At 37.4% G+C, this 19,385-nt stretch overlaps 1 protein-coding gene across 3 annotated transcripts in view; it reads left to right on the top strand.

The window, feature by feature from the left end:
- AGO2 (argonaute RISC catalytic component 2) overlaps nt 1–19,385 on the top strand; it is a 63,929-nt gene that overhangs the window by 27,057 nt on the left and 17,487 nt on the right. Inside the window, exons 4-13 of one of the 3 annotated variants that reach the window (XM_049819723.1) lie at nt 3,914–4,095; nt 5,452–5,588; nt 5,724–5,858; nt 8,473–8,560; nt 9,586–9,733; nt 9,942–10,061; nt 10,418–10,540; nt 12,292–12,425; nt 15,271–15,455; nt 17,140–17,299. In XM_049819723.1, coding sequence (XP_049675680.1) covers nt 3,914–4,095; nt 5,452–5,588; nt 5,724–5,858; nt 8,473–8,560; nt 9,586–9,733; nt 9,942–10,061; nt 10,418–10,540; nt 12,292–12,425; nt 15,271–15,455; nt 17,140–17,299 — 1,412 coding nt within the window. Of the gene's footprint in view, nt 1–3,910; nt 4,096–5,451; nt 5,589–5,723; nt 5,859–8,472; nt 8,561–9,585; nt 9,734–9,941; nt 10,062–10,417; nt 10,541–12,291; nt 12,426–15,270; nt 15,456–17,139; nt 17,300–19,385 lie in introns of all 3 variants that reach the window. The other 2 variants (XM_049819713.1, XM_049819732.1) reach the window with 2 other exon arrangements.

The following is a 19,385-nucleotide window of genomic DNA, read 5'->3' as shown; positions in this document are numbered from 1 at the left end:
GGACTTTGTTGGTTGTTCTGCCATACATATATTAATGTTATTACCCTGGAGGAAAGAGCTAACAGAGATAAATCTTCAGCTGGTTTAAATCAGACATGGGGAAATTTAACTTAACGAGGGAAATTTTTACATGGTGCTAAATTAGTTTAAGTGTGGTTTAAACCAGTTTAAAGCTTGTAGGTATTAGGACTTTCCTCCACCATAATTAGATTAGGTTTCTTTGGGGTTTTCTTTGGCTGTTCTGTACATAACAAATGTAGCAAGTTTACTGCACATCTGATTACATTTAGGATCATATTGAAAAGATTCATGAACATACAGTGATTAATAGATGAAGCTTAATCTAAGTGGAAGAAGACCTTGATTTACTTGCAGGGTACATCAGTAGTGGAAGAACTGATGCTTAAACAGAAGGCTGAAACCAAATTGCCAACATTTTTATCCCCCCCTTGCTCTTTAACTTAATTAATGCACTCTGTCCTTATCTCTTGGTGGTGGTGGTTGTTCTGGGGTTTGGTTTTTTTTTGTGTCCTTGCTGACAACCTTGCTTCTTTTATAACTTCTTCTATTATATAAACACTTTTCTGCTTGGCCTTCATGGTTATCATACCTATTTTCATTCCTTCCTTATTGTACCTTGTTTTCACTCTTTCCTTCCTTCATTTCTTTAGGCCTTTTGGAACAAACATGCAATGTGTAAATATTAACAGAATATTTCTTAGTATTTACTTGTATACATAGAGCAGAAAGAAATGTATAGGACACTGTCAAGGTATGAAGATTAATAGTCTCCTCTTTCCTCGTAGGTTCCAAGAGAAAGCCCAGGTCACCTCCGCTGCGTTACTGTGTTATTGCCCTAAAATGTCCTTGTACCATTAAGAGCTAGAATTAAATTTTAACTGAACTTGAAAGTTTTCTTACCTAGCAAGATTCAAGAACAACTGATGTATGTTAACATACATCTTAAGCAGTCTTTCATTAGAAAAAGAGTAATTAAGAGTGAACCAAGCTGCAGTTTGATACAAAAATCCTACTGCTGTTCTCTTTTTTTTCAGAAGGAGAGTGTTAATCCTGCCTATGGCCACAACCTTACTCCTCTTGACTTTGTCTATCTGAAGTACTGCTAATGACTCTGTACATGACAGAAGCAGACCTCTTTCTTACATCCATAGCTTGAGATTCCCAAACAAGTCCATGGGAGATAGGTACCCGGATATTTGATTGGAAACTGTGCATCTGTTTTCCTCTGAATCCCTGGGAAGGAAAAGCTCTTAGATTAATAGAGAAAAGCTATATCGTATTCTCAAAACAGGACAGAATAATCATGTTGCATATATTTTATAGAGGAAAAGGAGTACTGAGAATTCCACAGAAACACATGGTCAAGCTTAATTATTATTATTTTTAAACAGTGATATGTTGACTTGTTTGAGTTGATCAGACTACATAAGCTACAAGAGCTATTCTTTTTAAGAATGGTTTTCAAATTTTTCCACAGGCTTAATGATTTTTAACATCCCTACAGTAACTTCCCTTTCACTTAATTCCTTAAGCTACAAAATTATCTCCACTGTGTTGCAATTTAGCAATGCATCTAGCAGGTAGTAGGTTGGTGGCTGAGATAGTAAATTTTTTCTTTGGGTATGGATTACACCTGGTAAAACTGTAGTAAATCAAACATTAAATTTGGCTTTAGAGTTTATTCCTAATAGTAAAGTACATGGTAAAATTCCTATTTGAAACTACTTTGTCTTGAAACTTTCCATATTTTGCTTACTCTCTCAAACGTGAGTGTGTTCATTTGCCCTTAAAAATATAGAGTGGGATAAATAAAATATTACTGAGCGATTAAATTGTGATTAGCAGTGCCTAAGAGTATATGGGGATCTTGTGGATGTGGATTAAGGACACATTTTTTGGTCCTAATGTATCTTCTTTTTTTTTTAAACATAAACTCTTCACAGCATGTAGTTCAGGTGAGATATTAAAGGAAGGAAACCTGGAAAGTTAGATTTAAACCTTACTTATTTGAGCAGTGACTCTTAATTCAACTGTTTTGAAGTGGAGTTAGACCCAGCAGCAAAAACTGTTTGGGCCAAATTCAGCAGTATGAATTCACCATCACAGCTATGCTAAACTTAATCGGTATTTGCAGTCTAGCAACTGGAATAGAAATTCTTCAATCCTGGGTCTTTTATTTCCACCAGGGACACAGATACTGCAACACAGGCAGTCCTGTTACTTATCTTTTTCCATTCCATCATGGCGAAGGAGGTTTGTGAATTGAAACCAGGAGGGGGGAAAAATAAAATGCATTTTTAATTTTTTTTTTTTAAATTAAGGGTACCAAAGTTGTTAATAATCAGATCAGTTCCTTATTAACAGTATCAGGAATAATAGAAATTATGAAACTTGATTTGGAGGAGAAGAGAAGTTTAAAGGAAAATGCTACTTGGGTGCAACAGACATCTTCCATCTGCTGTAAATGAGGTGCAAGTTGAAGACTTTCTGATGGTGTAGTGGGGAAAAAAGCCTTCATAGAAGGCTTTCAAGCTGTGTCAGCTGAAAACCTGTTCCTTTATTTGCACAGCTTTTCAGTAGAGTTAATCTTACAGGCCAGATTCAGACCAGCGACCCCACAATTACCAGACTCCAGTTCCTGTTGCCTTCCCGCAGCCATACAGCTCCTTCCTTTGCTCGAGTCTCCTGGTGAATGATGTTTGTACTAGAGGAAAGATGTGGCTGTAATACTAATTTTGACTGCCTACTATAAATTGTCATTTTTGGGGGGTACAGTAAGGCTTATTATTTGTGTTTTATCTTTCCTTCCTATTTTTTGAGTGAAGAAGCTAACTATCGCAAAAGACCAGATGATTGCATATATTAGCTCACCGTTACCCATGTATTATTTTTGCTGGCCCACTAATTACAGTTTGTCTTTTAAGTGGATGTCTTTTATATTTAAATTGTAAGCTCCCTAGGACAGGAAAATGCAATGCTTTTGTTTATATCCAGCACAAAGGATACTCTGGTCTTGTTATTTTTTGTAGTCGCTCCCAGAACTGCTAATCATTTCAGACAAGCCTTAATTTTAGTTGGTTTATGAACTTCAGTGCTCAGGCTTTCTTTGTTTTAGTACAGAGGAGAGATCAGCATCACATGTAATTAGAAGTAATTGGCTAAAGTAATTTACCATAATGTAGTTCGCCAGAGTTTCTTAGAGAAAAAAATTCAAAGTAGGGCATAATGCGTCAAAGGAGTGCCCCTGTTTCCTGCCTGATGGCATCCCTAGTACTTGGGGGTCATCATTTATTCTTTCTTTGGTATAAAATCAGAGGGTTTTGGGCTGATGGCTTTTGTGGGATTTTTTGTTTGTTTGTTTTGGGGGGTGGAGGTGTGTGTGTTTTATTTTCTTTTTGAAAGGTCCTTGTGGATTTTATTTCTCTCATTTGAACTATGTCTACAGTAATAGTATACAAAGTACTCTGGTGCTCTAGAGAGTGAATACCAGAAATTCATGAATCTTGGCAGGTAGTGACAGACCTCGTTTTATTTTAGGCATGCAGGAGCTGACATGAGCGGTGATGCATTAGTATGTGTTGGGTATCCAAAATCAGGTTATCGGATCTTCACTGAGACCTCCCAGTTCTGTGCAAGCACTTTTAATGTTGCCTCCAAGAGGGAGATAGGTGCCAGTTGGGAAGCACACCAGCTTTCTGAAATACACCTTTGGAAAGATCTAGCTGTAAAAAGAGGCTGTACCTAATGTATGTTGTTTCTTCATCATTGCTTTTTGTCTCTTCCCATGCTTTATAGCGCTGTTCAGAGGAATCCATCGTCCTTTCCAAGCCCCTTCCATTTTCCCCTTTAAATGGAAAGAATCATCTTGGTTTGTTGTTTGGCATTGTTGCAGGTGGAGCTGGAGGTCACGCTGCCGGGAGAAGGAAAGGACAGAATATTTAAGGTGGCTATAAAGTGGATGTCCTGTGTGAGTTTGCAGGCTTTACATGATGCTCTTTCTGGTCGGCTGCCAAGTGTCCCGTTTGAAACCATCCAGGCACTGGATGTAGTGATGAGGCACTTGCCTTCCATGAGGTGAGGGGAAGACCGTGACGTTGTTTAGGAGGCTGCATTGTTATCTGAATCGCTTCAGTGGCTTTTTGGGTAGGATGTGCTTTCATAGCTCAACCAAAATAATAGCTAGCTGGCAGATGGCATACTCGGGCAAGAGGCAACACGGTGCTTTTCTGCTCATCTGGTGGAATTAGGAGCCTCCAGCCTGGACACAAGTCCCTTTCCCCACTGGTCTTCAGACTCGTTCCATGTTTGTGTGCTCTCAGGTCGGGGGTGCCCTGCCATCTCACCTGTACCCCATTTCTCTGTAGGCCTCAGAGAAGGAAGCCCTCCCTGAATGGAAAGTAGTTGGAGGTTGGTAGACGTGTAAGGGTGTTTTTAAAACTTGTTACCCTGTGCCTATGTGTCCTTGGGCAGATGTTGGTTGCCAATTTTGTACAAAGGTTACTGTGCTAGGGGGATATAGATGTCGCCCAGTATAGCTATTTTTATAGAAAAGAAAAGCTTGAAAATTATTTGGGTTTGTTTCCAAGCAAGTGGGATCTATAGCATTTGCAGTCAAACCCAAGAGATACTGGGTTTAATTCTGCTGCCGTGAAACAAGTCGCTTAAGACCACTGTTCAAATTAGATTTAATTGGAAAGTAAAGAACAAAGCCTAATAGGGCTGAACTTTCCTATTTTGAAGGGCTAAAGAGAGAAAATAAGTTAAATTTATGTAAATATCTTTAAATGGCCTTATATTACATTGACTTTATCCTCACATTAAGGATTAAAAAAAAAAAAAAAAAAAAAAATCACTTTAGTCAGGTTTTGCAACATAGAAAACAGCCCAGACTAGTTAGTCACACATCTTTGTTCAGAGAAACATATTGGCGCTGGTTTTGATTAGTTTGATACTAAGTGTGCAGTACTGAATTACCAAGATGAGAGGCATCAAAAATATATTAGATCAGTTGTTTACCCGTGCAAAGTTTCCATGGATTTCAGAGACAGCTATGCACAAGTAAAGGGAGAGATTATTACATTGTTGTTGTTTTAATAGCAGAGTTTTAAAATTATTTTCTTACTGAAGCGTAGCTGAATTTTTAATAGAGTACAAAAAAAGTTATTAATGCTTTTTGTTTGAATTAGTAGGTATAGTAAGGAGTATACTGAAAATAAATTTAAACAAACATGAGTAGTAGCTTGTTTCTTACTGTAACTAGCTGGATTTTGAGACGTGTAACCTGAGTCCTGACGGGAATCTCAGATTATTGGTAATTTGAATCACTGACATTTCTGTGCTTTTGTGAATAGGAATTTGCATTAGTTATGGCTTTATTGCAATTTTTTTTTGCTTCAGTTTTATGATCTGAATTTATTTTCTTTATTGCAGATATACTCCTGTGGGGCGATCTTTTTTTACAGCATCAGAAGGGTGCTCAAATCCATTGGGGGGTGGCAGAGAAGTTTGGTTTGGCTTCCATCAATCAGTCAGACCTTCATTATGGAAAATGATGTTAAATATTGATGGTAGGTCCTATAAAAATCTTTTCTTGTTCCTTCTTTCTCTTTCAATGGAAAGGCAAAAATATAGTTCCATTTGTTGGATTTCTTAGAAATTTCCTCAGTATTGTTGTAATAGAACATTAACGTTTTTGTCCACAGTATCTGCAACAGCATTTTACAAAGCACAGCCAGTTATCGAGTTTGTATGTGAAGTTTTGGACTTCAAAAGTATTGACGAACAACAAAAACCTCTGACAGATTCCCAAAGGGTAAAGTTTACCAAAGAAATAAAAGGTAATAATTGAATTACATAAAACTGCTTTATTCTGTCTGATATGTTACTACTACATGTTCAAAATGTTTTCTATAGCAGTTGCCTGATTGGGAGACAGCTGTCACAACAAACAGTGCACATACCTTTTTTTTTTTTTTTTTTTTTTTTTTAAATCAAAACTAAGAGGCAAGAATCATTTTATTACTTACATGTATTTCAAGGCTTTCAGAATTCTACTGATCAATGTTATGTTTCAGTCTGCTGGTCTTTTTTTCTTACTACGGTTAATCTCTGTAGCTTGACAGAGTCACTTTGTGAATATAAGCAAAGTTGGGTCACTTTAGGGAAGCATGTGGCTTTAGATTTGATGTGTGACTAGTACAAGGAGTTAAGTGAGTTTATTTGTTGAACCAGCCACGTTTAAGGGTCAGGTATACACATAAGTAAATTATCACATATTCAAGAATCTGTGGTAACTATATGTGTGTGTGCATTTTGCCTGTGGCAAATAGAGGGCAGTTTAATTAGCTTTGCCCTTAATGAAAGGGCTTTAGTGAAACAATGAAGATGATATGTTTTACTCGTAAGTGATGGGCTGAACTAAAACTTTCTAGCAGATGGATGACTGTTTTAGTGAGATTAGTTACTGGCTTGTGACTTGTACAAGCTTCTCCTCATTTAAGAATAGGTTCTCTTGACATACCTTTTTTTTTTTTTGTGTGTGTGTGCCTCACCACCACTTGATTGTGTAATGTCAAAGTTACTGGTGTGTGTTGGCATCTGGCAACATTTCAGTGGAGAAGTGCTACTGAGATCTTCTCCTTTTAGCATGTAGAGTAGCATCCCTTACTATGTCAGTATCCTTAAAACCAATTTATCTTCCTAAATGAGTAGTGCTTTATTGTATTTAGCAGTTATATATACTGTAGTGCTTTACTCTTCTTAAAGTACCTCCATCTCTAAATATGAGTTAACAGTTAGAAATAGAAAAATTTCACATTTTTTACTTTTGAAATGACCTGGTAGTGCCAGTCCCAGTTCCATGACAAAGATATTCTAGTTCCTAATTTGATGATTTCAAATTGTTTACAAAGACTGGGATTTAAGTTTTTTTATAAATTACCTGATCTTGCATTTTTCCAATTGCTAATGTCAAGATTTTCATATTCCAGATTTTACCAATAATTTAGCAATGTGTTTTTGCATACTTAGGTATATTCCATACATTTACTGTCCTGGAAGTAAATTACAGTTATTCTAATACGTAATGACTGAATCAAAGAGCAGGAAGGAGCAATATTACTGGTTTTGTTCACTGAAGGTTTCTTCTGGAAAATCGAGGTCTTTCCTCCATGATATGCTAGATAGAAAGCAAGCAAATTAAAAAAGAAAAACTCCATAAATCTATCACGCAGCTTCCTTGTTTCCACAAAATCACCTTTGCCCAACTAGAATTCTGTTACAAAGAAAAGTATAAATAAATCCTTAGTTTGTACTGGCTGTAAATGTTTTGGAAGAAATAATGGGGCACTGGATTGCTGGCTGCTATTGTCATTTTTTTTTTCTGTGAGGATTTTCATTCTTCAGATAGAAGAAGTCATCTTAAATTTGCAGCAAAGCTAGTTGTAAATTGAGGTATTGAGGTAACAGTTTATCTTTTAATAAAAATACCGTGATACAGATTTCAGAGGTATTAATGAAAACTTGATATTTATTGAAGGTTTTATAATAGATGGCACTTCGAGATGTAATAAATGATGTGGAGAAAGTAGTCTGTTTGGCAAGTTATTAGTGCTTTTGACAGATAGGGGAAATACGCACCTTATTCAGCAGGAGCCTGAGTTTATATACACGTGCAGGTATGTGAGGAATTTTTCTCTACAGCTGCCTCTTTCCTATTCCGAGTCCACATACATCTGTTTCTGCCTGAGCATGAAAGTAATATAAATGAAAATGCTGCATTCAAGCTTATATTTGTGGGTAATGGTAAATTAGAAACACTTCTTCACAGGTAGCTGTTGTGCTGGTTTGGGGTGGATAATTTTTTTCTTCTAGAAGTTATTGGCTTTTCACGTGGGCTTGGCTTTTGTGCTGGTGGGGTTTGCAACAGATGTTTGTCTTAAAGGAAGAATAAAGCCCTATGGCCTCATTCCCATGGGCTCCTAGAGGCTGTATGGGTATTTTCCCCCTCTCCTGCCCCAGTTCATTAGTTGAGGGTTTCTTGCAATAGTTGGAGGTCTCACAGACACCATATGTTTAGACATAAAGTATAAAAAAGCTTTTTGTTTCAAGGAGGTTGTGTGCCCATTTTTTCTTTCCGCCATCCTGGACTTCCTTAGAGGTGCAGAATTGGAATTCACTGAATGCACTCAACTTCATCTGCAACCTCTTGGGGCTTTCGGGTTTCATCTTGTCTCTAAAATTCGTTGTGGAACTTTGGCTGAAGCTCAGGGTTTTTGAATTTTAAGACTATAAATTGGTTTTTTGAGTTCTGTCTGGTGTAACCTGTGGTGCTTGGAGAACATGCTACATAGTGACTAATTTTACTTAAGAGTTTAAGTAGTCTTGTGTAGCATTTTAGGGGCTGACACCTCGATTTGGAAGAATTGGTGATACGTGTTTTCCAATTTTTAGGTCTAAAGGTGGAGATAACACACTGTGGACAAATGAAAAGGAAGTACAGAGTGTGCAATGTCACCAGACGACCAGCAAGTCACCAAACGTAAAGTATTTTGCTTCTTTTTAAACTTATGTTTATATCTTGGCTGCCTTACTGACATAGGAAAAGTTGTCCTGAAAAATGATACTTTCTTTGGTCAACACTTTTAAAATACATCTCAAAGTGTTTTCCTAATTTTGCTGTTCTTTTTGTTCTATTTTTATTCTATAATGAATGTCATGATATTTGAACCAATCACTTTGTTTTAACTCTGTGGGGTTGGTTTGTTTGTTTTTTCATTTACGGATTTCTTCAACGTTGGAAGAACAGGGAGCCCTATTGGTAGGGTAGTGTTTCTCAGAACTGTTGAGTAGAAAAGTAGTGCCAACTGGGATCATATTTCTAATCTTGCTTATTACCAATCTATTTCTCCTCTGGAGAAATAGAGATTTGCAGATAGCTTGAATATGGAGGTATTTATTCCCATTTTTAAGAAAGTAATATAAGGAACAAAACTGATACCAACTTTTATACAAGGTGATAACTGATCAGTATCTAAATCTGGTATTTAATTGTTTGGGCTTTGTTTCATGCTCTTTCAGTGATATATTATATTAATGAAAAGACAATATTTGTGCCACCTTGATGTAAGTATATGCAAATGTGTGTGCATATATGGAGATATGCTTGTAATGTACAGACAGAAATGCATTTCTGAAGCAGTAATTGGTTTTGCAACTCTTAGAGTAGGCTTACTATTTTCTGTGCGTGGCGTATCATAAAATGTAGTACTGCAAGTCTCCCAAATAAGCAGAAAACATTAGTCTTTCTCTAAGGCACCCACTCTTAGGAAACTTAAGTTACAGCATCAGGTATTACCAATGTTAGAGAAATAGCCTTCTGTGGTACTGTTAGAAGACACGTGGTAGTTCCAATGGTGGAGTCTTAATTATAGAAGTACACTTATATCATTTCAGCAAGATAGCTTAAATCATCAGTGAGCTTAACTTGTGCCAAGTGTATTGAGCAAGTGTGGGAAAGTATTCTACATAAAGTAATGGCTCATTTTCATATTTGATTTCCAATAGATTCCCACTTCAGCAGGAGAATGGACAAACAGTTGAATGCACTGTAGCTCAGTATTTTAAGGACAGGCACAAATTAGTTTTACGCTATCCTCACCTTCCATGTTTACAAGTTGGACAGGAGCAGAAACACACATACCTTCCTCTGGAGGCAAGTAAACTTTTAGATAATACTGTATTCTGGGAATGGGGGAAGGAGGTTAGAGGTGAAAAGGCTCAAATGTTGACAGACTGTTTTTTGAGTAGCCAATTTTAGAAACTGAGAAACTGAGTAGTGCAGCAACGGGGTGGGGGGTGGGCCCAAACCATAAACCAGTTGCATTGTGTTTTTTAACTTCCTTTGTGCGGGGATATTTTAGGTGTGCAACATAGTGGCAGGACAAAGATGCATAAAGAAACTCACTGACAATCAAACTTCCACTATGATTCGAGCAACTGCCAGATCAGCACCTGACCGTCAAGAAGAGATTAGCAAATTGGTGAGTGTTCTGTTGAAGATGAGTGAAGCATAGTAATGGACTTAATTTTTCTCTTGCCATTAGCAGATACTGACTAGTTTGTGTGCTACACAGAGGTTATGAGCGTGTTTCTATAAGCCTTTCTCCATTAATCAGAGAAATGCATTCTCACAAGAGGTTTTCAAGTGGGTTTTTGGTGCTTTATCTCAAATTTTGAGGCAATTCCACTTAAGTGGAATTAACAGAGGCTCTGGATGTGTGGCGTCACCCATATATAAGGGGTATGTGCCCAAGTATGGGTTATCCCAGAAAGTTTTAGATCTCATAAAAAGAACTTCTTTTTTCTGTAAGAAAAACCTAATTCCTTTTAATTTCAGATGCGGAGTGCCAGTTTTAATACCGACCCTTACGTTCGTGAATTTGGAATAATGGTCAAAGATGAAATGACAGATGTGACCGGCAGAGTTCTACAGCCTCCTTCAATCCTCTATGGAGGCAGGGTATGTTCAACAGATACTGTACAATATGTGATATCTTCCGTTACCAGCTGCGATAACTTCTGTAATATGGTTGTTTTAAATTAATGATGTTGGATGTAATGGGATAAAGTCATCACAGGTGTAATGTTTAGAACTTACATGTAAGTTTTGAAAGTCCTTAAATGTACTGGCCATTTTGCATCTCCCTCAATTGTTTCTTTATTTCCAAAAGTAAAGCTAGGTTAGAAGTGCATTTATGTAAACTCCAGAGAAAAATTTGTGTATTTTGTCTTTGCACACTGTTTTATTGTGTATTGCAAGAGGAAACCTGCCAATAGTGGTTTAAATCAATGTGTGGAGGAGAACAGAGACAACTTCAATTACTACTGTTCACATTTTCCTCTCTTACCTCTGAAATCTTCCTGAACTTCTGGTTGGTTTTGAGTGTCCTGGGTGGAGCAGCTGTGTTTAGGACAGCTATCTTAAGGTATTATCTTTATCAACATGTTTTTTCTCTAGAGCCATGTCTTCCTGTTGGAGTATTTACTCACAGGTTTTTTTCTTTACAATGGTTTTTCAGATGGCCTTTCTGACACAATCTTCCTACTGTCTTTTAAAAAAAGCTTGAGAAAAGGATTTTTCTATCAGTTATATAATGTGTCTTATTTTTATGCAAGATGAAAGCTTTGGTAGCTGGGATGACTTAACTTAATTTGTGGAGGCTTCTGATGATATTTATGTCCCTATGCACAAATTGGGCTGCTACCTCCGTAAACCCGCAATGGGAAAGGATCTTGCATCTTTTTTACCTAAAGCTCTTCAGACAATATTGGGCAGATTAGCTCAAACCTTCCTTCACTGACAGGTTAAGATAACCCAGCTGTCTTTGCCTGATCCTGATTAGGGAGAGTGCTCTCATGAACTGTTCTGGCAGCAGGGGAACAGGGGGAACAAGAGCTTAATGGCAGATGAATGATGGAAAGTCGGAGCGGGGGAGGTACTGCCTTCAGCAGACACAACTCTGCAAAATGAATTGCCAAATTTGTGCGTGTGTCCTGAAAAATTTCTATAAATCTTAGCTGTTGCTGCTAAATGAGAAGGCAGACGTCATGGTAACTTGTCTAAAACATATACAGGATACTAATACTTATTAAGGTAATTAACATCACCAGAATTACTTTAGTCATCTTATTATATCCCTTGTCCTCTAAATAACCCATCACAGTAACGTCTGCTTGATGGGAGGAAAAAAGTGTTGCGCAGGTCAAAGTTGAATAACTGATCATCTTTTGTCAGCTTGTTCACATTTTTTCTAGAATTGTGTGAGTGACATCGAACCACTATTTGCCTCTACTTAGTGATGTGTAAAATACCGATAATACTTAACTTGCTTTTGGGAAGTTCACTGAGTGGTTGTAAAGTCACTGTAGAGATGTACGTTCCTGTTAACATTACATACCAAGCATTAGTCTGACTTACTACCCATATGTAATTTCTCTCTGCTGATGATTTATACAACCAAAGGAAACTATCAACAATAAATAGAATAATATGAGCTTTATTTTTCACCTGGCTAGCAAGCTGTCTTGCTACAGTGATAGAATGATGTTTATAAGATAGGATAGATGTTTGAACAGTGGAGAGAAAGACCTGAGAATATAAATAGCCTGCTGGTTGGAGGGAATTGGAAGCATAACTGATTTTTGTTAGCATGAATCAATTTTTGCATTAGTGTTTTGGTTTTGTGGTATTTTTTTTTCTTCCACTTCCAGAATAAAGCAATTGCTACACCAGTTCAAGGAGTCTGGGACATGAGGAATAAACAGTTTCACACTGGAATTGAAATAAAGGTTTGGGCAATTGCATGCTTTGCTCCCCAGCGCCAATGCACTGAAGTTCATCTGAAGTAAGTGTGTTTCATAAAATGGTGATTTTATTATTTATTATATATGGAAATAACATAATTTAATTTATTTATTTATTTAGAATATATATTTTGTTAAGTTGTTTAACATATGGCAGTACATCTTTAACAGTGCTTTTGAAGGTCTGTCTCTGTGTTTTGAATGACGCCAATATGATTTCAACACTAGCATCATGAAATCCTCCAAAACAGACTTACCAAAAGCATTTTATGCCGTATGGCAGGTTTCTGACCAGTGGGGCCTTAGGACAGAGTTTAAGATGACTGAAATGAGGTAATTGATGGGTGTTTATCACTATTTGTCAAGAGTGAAAGCTAACATGTATGTCATCTTAGGTTCTTTTCCTGGTTATACAGAATAGATTTATTTGTGCAGAGCTTATTTAAAAGGAAAATTTAAAGAAGCAATACAACTTTTGTCTAAAACTTTCTACCCTCTGGAGTTACCATCATGTGCAAGTTGCTGTATTTGCAAGATGAATAGGGCTAGTTGTTTTGTTGACTTTGAGCATTGAATGAAACTTTCAAATTTGGATGGAACATGATTGTTGAAAAGACTATTGTTAAAAGTGATATCTATCGTTCTCAGATCAGGGAAAGTGTGCATGCTTGTGTAGATGGATTGTCTTAATTCCTTCTTTTGCACGCATTTGCTTTCCCTTCATGCATGGGCAAGTGCAGCTCTTACAGCTGCCCTAGCAGGTGACTCAGCTGCCCTGTGTAAGGTGCATGAAAGACAGCATTTTTTCATAGTAATGGTATTGCCATAACAGTGTTCCTTTAGATAATTTGCCAAATAGCTCGGGAATTTTTCCCTAACAAGTTGTGAGTGAACAGTGGGAGTCTGATCTTTTGCTTTTCTTCACATTGTGTAAAGCTAGGGACTTGTTCTTTCCAGGTACATGGCAGGAACTATGCTTGCTGCCAGAGAATTTTCCCTTCCACACTGTTGCTTCTAGTGGAAATGCTGCATAGGAGAAGTTAGTCAGTTTTGAGAGAGAGGCAGACGTCTTCAACATAATGAGCCAAAATAATATTATTTGATGGCTTAGACTTTCTCCTTACTGTGAAGGGAGATTCCTTCATACTAAAAATATGGCTGCATCCAGTTGAATCTTGTTGCATCTTGTTGAGCAAGTTGGAACTTGGCTACTGTAGATCTGTCAGAGTAAACACCTTCAAAATCCCTAAAACTCTTCAAAATCATCCGGTTTTACTTCTCCAGAACAGGGAAAGAAACTTTCCCCTTAGACACCACACTTAGAGATGGACTTCTAAAGGCTCAAAACCTCTGCATTTTTAGACTTGCATGTTCTGCTACTGACTCTGCTTATAGCGGTGAGTGCCTGTTTTGCCAGGGAAAATGCTTAATGTGCCTATAATCTGCAAGAAGCCACAAGCTGCAGGGCTGAAGCTCACAGACTGTTATGATTCATAAAAGTTAACAATAGGTTTGGAAGAAACTAAATCTTCGCACCCTCTCAGTGGGTAAGACTCTATTATCTGGCACCCTTTGAAGACAAGCAACTTTTTAGACACCTATTGGGGCATCCACTCCAAAATAACAAAAGGGGCTTTGTCAGCATTTGTGTCAGTTAGGCATTGCTACCTGGAATCATGTTTACTGTGCTGGTCATGAAACCAAGTGCCAAAGAAGAAAGAAGGACACCTCTGGGTGCATCTGCACTAGTCTTTTAGTTTGGATGAGGAGTGCGTATTTGAAGTGATGCTCCTTGATGGTCACCGATTGCCATACCATGTTCTGCATCAAGGAGCAGTCTGAATGTACAATGTGCATCTCCCCCCCAGACTACAGCCACTTTTGACAAAAAAGTCCCAGAAACACATGTAGTGTGGATGTTGGTCCCTTCTGCACCAAGTACTCTGCTCTACAGGTGTTGTGGTTTAACCCCAGCTGGCAATTATGCACCATGGAGCTGCTTGCTCACTCCCCTCACCCCCCCACAGTGGGATGTGGAGATAATCGGGGGGGGGGGGGAGTAAAACTCGTGGGTTAAGATAAAGACAGTTTAATAGGACAGAAAGGGAAGGGAAAATAACTGCTACTACTCCGACTACTAGAATATACAAAACAAGGGACGTACAATACAGTTGCTCACCACCTGCTGACTGCTGTCCAGTTGATCCCTGAGCTGCAGTACCCCCAGCCAACTTCCCCCAGTTTTTATACTGGGCATGGCATAATATGGCATGGAGTAGCCCTTTGTGTCGTTAGCATCAGCTGTCCCTGCTCTGTCTCTCCTAGTTTCTTTTGCACTCCCAGCTTCCACTGGCAGGGCAGTATAGAAAGCTGAAAAGTCCTTGATTTAATATAAACCCTGCTTAGCAACACCTAAAAAAAATCAATGTGTTATCAACATTATTCTCAACCTAAATCCAAAACACAGCACTATACCAGCTCCTAAGAAGAAAATTAACTGTATTCCAACTGAAACCAGGATAATAAACCTGCACTGTGACACCACATGGAAGTATGGTAGAGCGGGCTATCCAAAATATCATTGTTGTAGTGTTTTTGCAAAAAGTAGCTTATACTGTATCTTGTAGAAATATTAAATAAGGTGGAATTTGCTTTGGAAATGAAGTTTTTAGTAATGGTGTTATTTATACAGTGTATTTCCTCATCTTCCCATCTTTCCTTCAGTGACTACATAGGCACAGTCAATTCAAGATGCATTTGGGGTAAATTCCTAGGTTTTAGGACAGCGCAACTCTGCAAGTTCAACAGGATTGTTACATTAAAAATTAGAATGAAAATCAAGATGGATTTTGCTACGTGAGAATCTAATCTATTTGCATCCTTTAGGTCCTTTACAGAACAACTGAGGAAAATTTCCAGAGATGCAGGAATGCCAATCCAGGGGCAGCCGTGCTTCTGTAAATACGCGCAGGGAGCTGACAGTGTGGAGCCCATGTTCAGACATCTCAAGAACACTTACACTGGGCTGCAGCTTGTTGTAGTAATTTTACCAGGAAAAACGCCAGTCTATGGTCAGTAAGTGCAAATCATGAGCATGTGTGTTTCAGTCACAATACCATGTATTTCTGGTGAAGTATCTAATGAGAGAAGTTTGATTCTGGTTTAACTATATAAATTCCATTTAGGAAATGGGCTATAAATTATTTTTATTCTTGTGCTGCGTGGTGTTTTATATTCTTTTCATTATTTTTGTCTGTGCTTTTAATTTGCTTTTCCACGTTCTTCCCGTTGGTTGCATTTGAGATGCAGTTTGTGAGTGAGAAAGGTAAACCAGGGCTTTTGTGAAATTGATGAAATTGATATGCTGTGGATTAAAATATTCTTACTGTAATTTATGTGCTGAAAATTCCAAGTGATTGAAGAAGCAATGACCTCAAGAACCATGTAACTATGCATTTTGGTTCTAACTAGATCTTCCTATAGCCAAGACTTCATTTTCCTATCCTGCCTTCCTGTTTTTTCACTTACCTTGCCTAATTGCAGCACCAGCCACTATTTTTGTCCCATAGCTTCATGGACTCTCTCTTCTCTAGTGGCTCAGATCTACCAAGCAGCTGCAGATTTGTTTTATCCCATCCCTCACTCTCACCAATTTAATACAGCAGAAAATAATTTCCTAACTTTCTCTTCCCCAAATTATCTCCTATAAGATAAAAAGAGAGATTAAAAAAGGAATCTTAACAAAATAGTACCTTTTTCCCCCCCCTTGACTTCAGCCTTGCAAAGGAAGTGGCTCATCTCTAATTTGTTCAGTAGAAATTCAGTGCAAAATGACATTTTCACTTTCCTGCTTGGCATGAAAAGGGGACTGTTTACTTAACCACTGAGAGGATGTGGTACCACTCTCATCTGCTTTCCTTGTCATTATCTTTAATTATAGTTCTTTCTGCCCCCTCTAATCATTGCTCTGTATTTTCTCCCTGCGCTCTTCCATATTCTTGTCTTGTCTTTTCTCCTCTTCTCACCCTGCTCCTCAAAAAGCCTCCTTCCCTCTCCTGTTGCCAAAGGTGGGGTTTCATCTTCTCTGACCCTGTCTTGGAGCCTAAATTTCTTCTCTTCCTGAGTGTAAGAGTATGGCTCTCTTCAAGTCTTTAAGTCTCAATTTCATTGGTAACAATAGGATTTGTTTTACCTTTTGAATAGTACAGGTCTTAACGAGTTTGTTTTGGAGTTTTTATGGGACATCCTTTGCTAAACTGGCCACTTTTTATGCAAGTGATAAACGTGCAGTGATGGACTGATAAACTGGTTGGCTGAATATTACTCAACATGTTACTATTAAGTTTGCATTACTAGTCCAGTGTTTAATAATGAAACAAGTGCTCATCATCCTAATATTATCCACATTACCTACTTTATTAGCCAAAAGTTTTTCCATGCTGCTGATAAAACACTAGCTCTAAAATTACAATTAGTGTAACTTTTTTAAAAAAATCTTTGTTAAACTAAGCCAACAGTGCCCATAGTTACATTTAGGACCCAGTTACTGCGCAGTTGGCAGGTGGAACAGTTCGGAACTGGGAGGAGGTTTACTGGAGGCTGGGGTTGGGCTTCGGTTTTAGTTTTTTTCTTGTTTCTTTAAACTTTAAACTCTTCTGTAAACTTTAAACTCTTAGTTAATTGTCACTGAATTAACGTCGCCTACATCGTTTGATTTGCAATATGCAAGTATTTTGTTTTTTCTTTGTTTTGCAGCGGAAGTGAAGCGTGTTGGCGACACTGTGCTGGGAATGGCTACACAGTGTGTTCAGATGAAAAATGTGCAAAGAACAACACCGCAAACTCTGTCTAACCTTTGCTTAAAAATAAATGTCAAATTAGGAGGCGTAAATAATATTTTACTGCCACAGGGAAGGTAAGCCATCTTTCAGAGAGGAAGAGGGTATTGTATTGTAAAGAGAATGTGTGTCATATTAAGATAACTCAGTGCTTTTATTTGTAGTCATAGCACGGTAGCATAAGCGACTCTTCAGATGAACTATCTTTTGGCTTCTAATAGATAGTCCTGCAAGTTAAGTTACAAAGACTGGAGAGGAATACTTGTTCCAGTTGAAATTTATAATAAAAATATTGTTATTGCAATCTGACCATTGAAGTATACAACTTTCATTTGAATGAAAAGTTTAAAATACTTTATTTGCTTGTGAGTTTTCGGAAACAATTAGAGACCATCTTGAATAGTAGTGCCTTTTCCCTTATCATTTAATTGTGGTCAAGATTCTCCATTTTGTTGAGGGTATGTCTTAACTTACATAGGCATTTAAAAAACCAAAAGCTGGGAGCAGAAAACTCTTAACTGGTTTCCAGATCCAGTTTACCTTGCAATTTCTTATTAGTATTACATTGATAAGTCTTAGTTATACTGTGACTGTATTCTGTCAAGTTACTTTGATACTGTTGAGTTCTGTATCTGACATGTCACTGAAGTCCTGTATATATATAGGTGAATGGGAGTGAAATAAGTATCTTGTTATTTGTAAAAAAGGAGAGACCCTGCTGTAAAACACTAAATTTGGTGTGTGTATCATCTTAAAACAAACGTTCTTGAATTGAAACTTTTCATGAATTTTATTGACAAATCGGTGACAAGAAATTCTAATCGAAGAACGAACAAAATACAGCTTGTTTTGTCTTACCTCTGCAGGCTAGAGAAGGCTAGCATAAAGATATATAAAGTTACTTTAAGCAAAATGAACAACTAGGTTTGTAAGTCACTAAAAAGATGGTGTTTTTACAATCATTGCTTTTCAAGTTGTGGAGAGAGCTCAGGGAATAACCTGCTACATCGTTCTTGGGAGCCTGTTTCAAAGAAGTCAACAATCTGTTTTGCACAGATAAGGAAATTTTCACTTTTGTATTTAGGCTAGTCAGAAGGCAGCTGCTGAAAAATAATCCAGCAAGTACTTAGGGAGGGAAAAAAAAGAACACGTTATCAGAAGGGATATATATTTTGTCTGTCTTGTTAAATTCTGTTTATTGAACTAAATATACCCAGCCTGGGTAATGTGCTTGTTGGAGACTCCTATTAAAGCAACTAAAAAAATCATTGTATTACAGAGCATGCATTTCAAAAAGGCACAGTGTTTTTTTGCTGTTGTTTTTTCAGTTTTGTTTTTCAAAAAGGGGTTTAAGATACTGCTGTGGAAACAAAACAAACACACACACCGTATAAGTAGTTATATGCTGGATTCATAAACATAAAGTCTCATGTGTTGACAACAATGTGGCCAGAAAGTTGAATTCTGTTCTTTATACCAATAAACGATGCATCCATGAAAATGGAGTTAAGGGGTGGAAAAATATGGCACAACTACACACACCTAGGTGTTCTGAAAAAGTGCAGGTTTGGGGTATTTAAAACAGAACTCTTTATTTGTTGGTTGAGGGGATGGGAATAGAACAGCTTTTTATTTGTATGATTGCATTGTAAGTTACATTGTTATAATTACCTTCAAATTCCTTTTCAGAGAAGGTCTGAAAACAGCTGAATCTGTCTACATAACCGTTCCCACACACACCCACATAAACACCAAAAAATTCTCATGGCCTAAGATTTCCTATTTAAAATTGTTTTATTGAGGAATAGAGTTGAAGCTTAAAACATCCAACGTAGTGTTTTGGTGTTCCACTCTTGATGCAGTGGATCGGTATCTTAACCTAAAGGTTTGTTTAAAACTTTGAAGCGTAGTTTAAAAAAATCCCAAACCTATGATATCCACAATTTTTGTATTTCCTTACCAACACTAGTTTTGTGCTCAGAAATGAAATTGTAGCATGTGTATATGAGCACGGTCGTTTAATTTTCTCAGGTGCCATTTGTTGCTAAGGAATCAACTGTTATTCTTTTCTATGGTTTAATTAATAAAGGCTGCAATTCTCCAAGTTAAAAAAAAAAAGCTTGGTGGCTTTTTTACTCACTTTTAATGAAACGCAACAATTAG

This window comes from Accipiter gentilis, chromosome 2 (assembly GCF_929443795.1).
Source record: "Accipiter gentilis chromosome 2, bAccGen1.1, whole genome shotgun sequence".
In the NCBI taxonomy this organism is placed as follows: domain Eukaryota; kingdom Metazoa; phylum Chordata; class Aves; order Accipitriformes; family Accipitridae; genus Astur; species Astur gentilis.
Note: the sequence above shows the minus strand (reverse complement) of the source record. Positions and strands in the feature narration are given on the sequence as shown.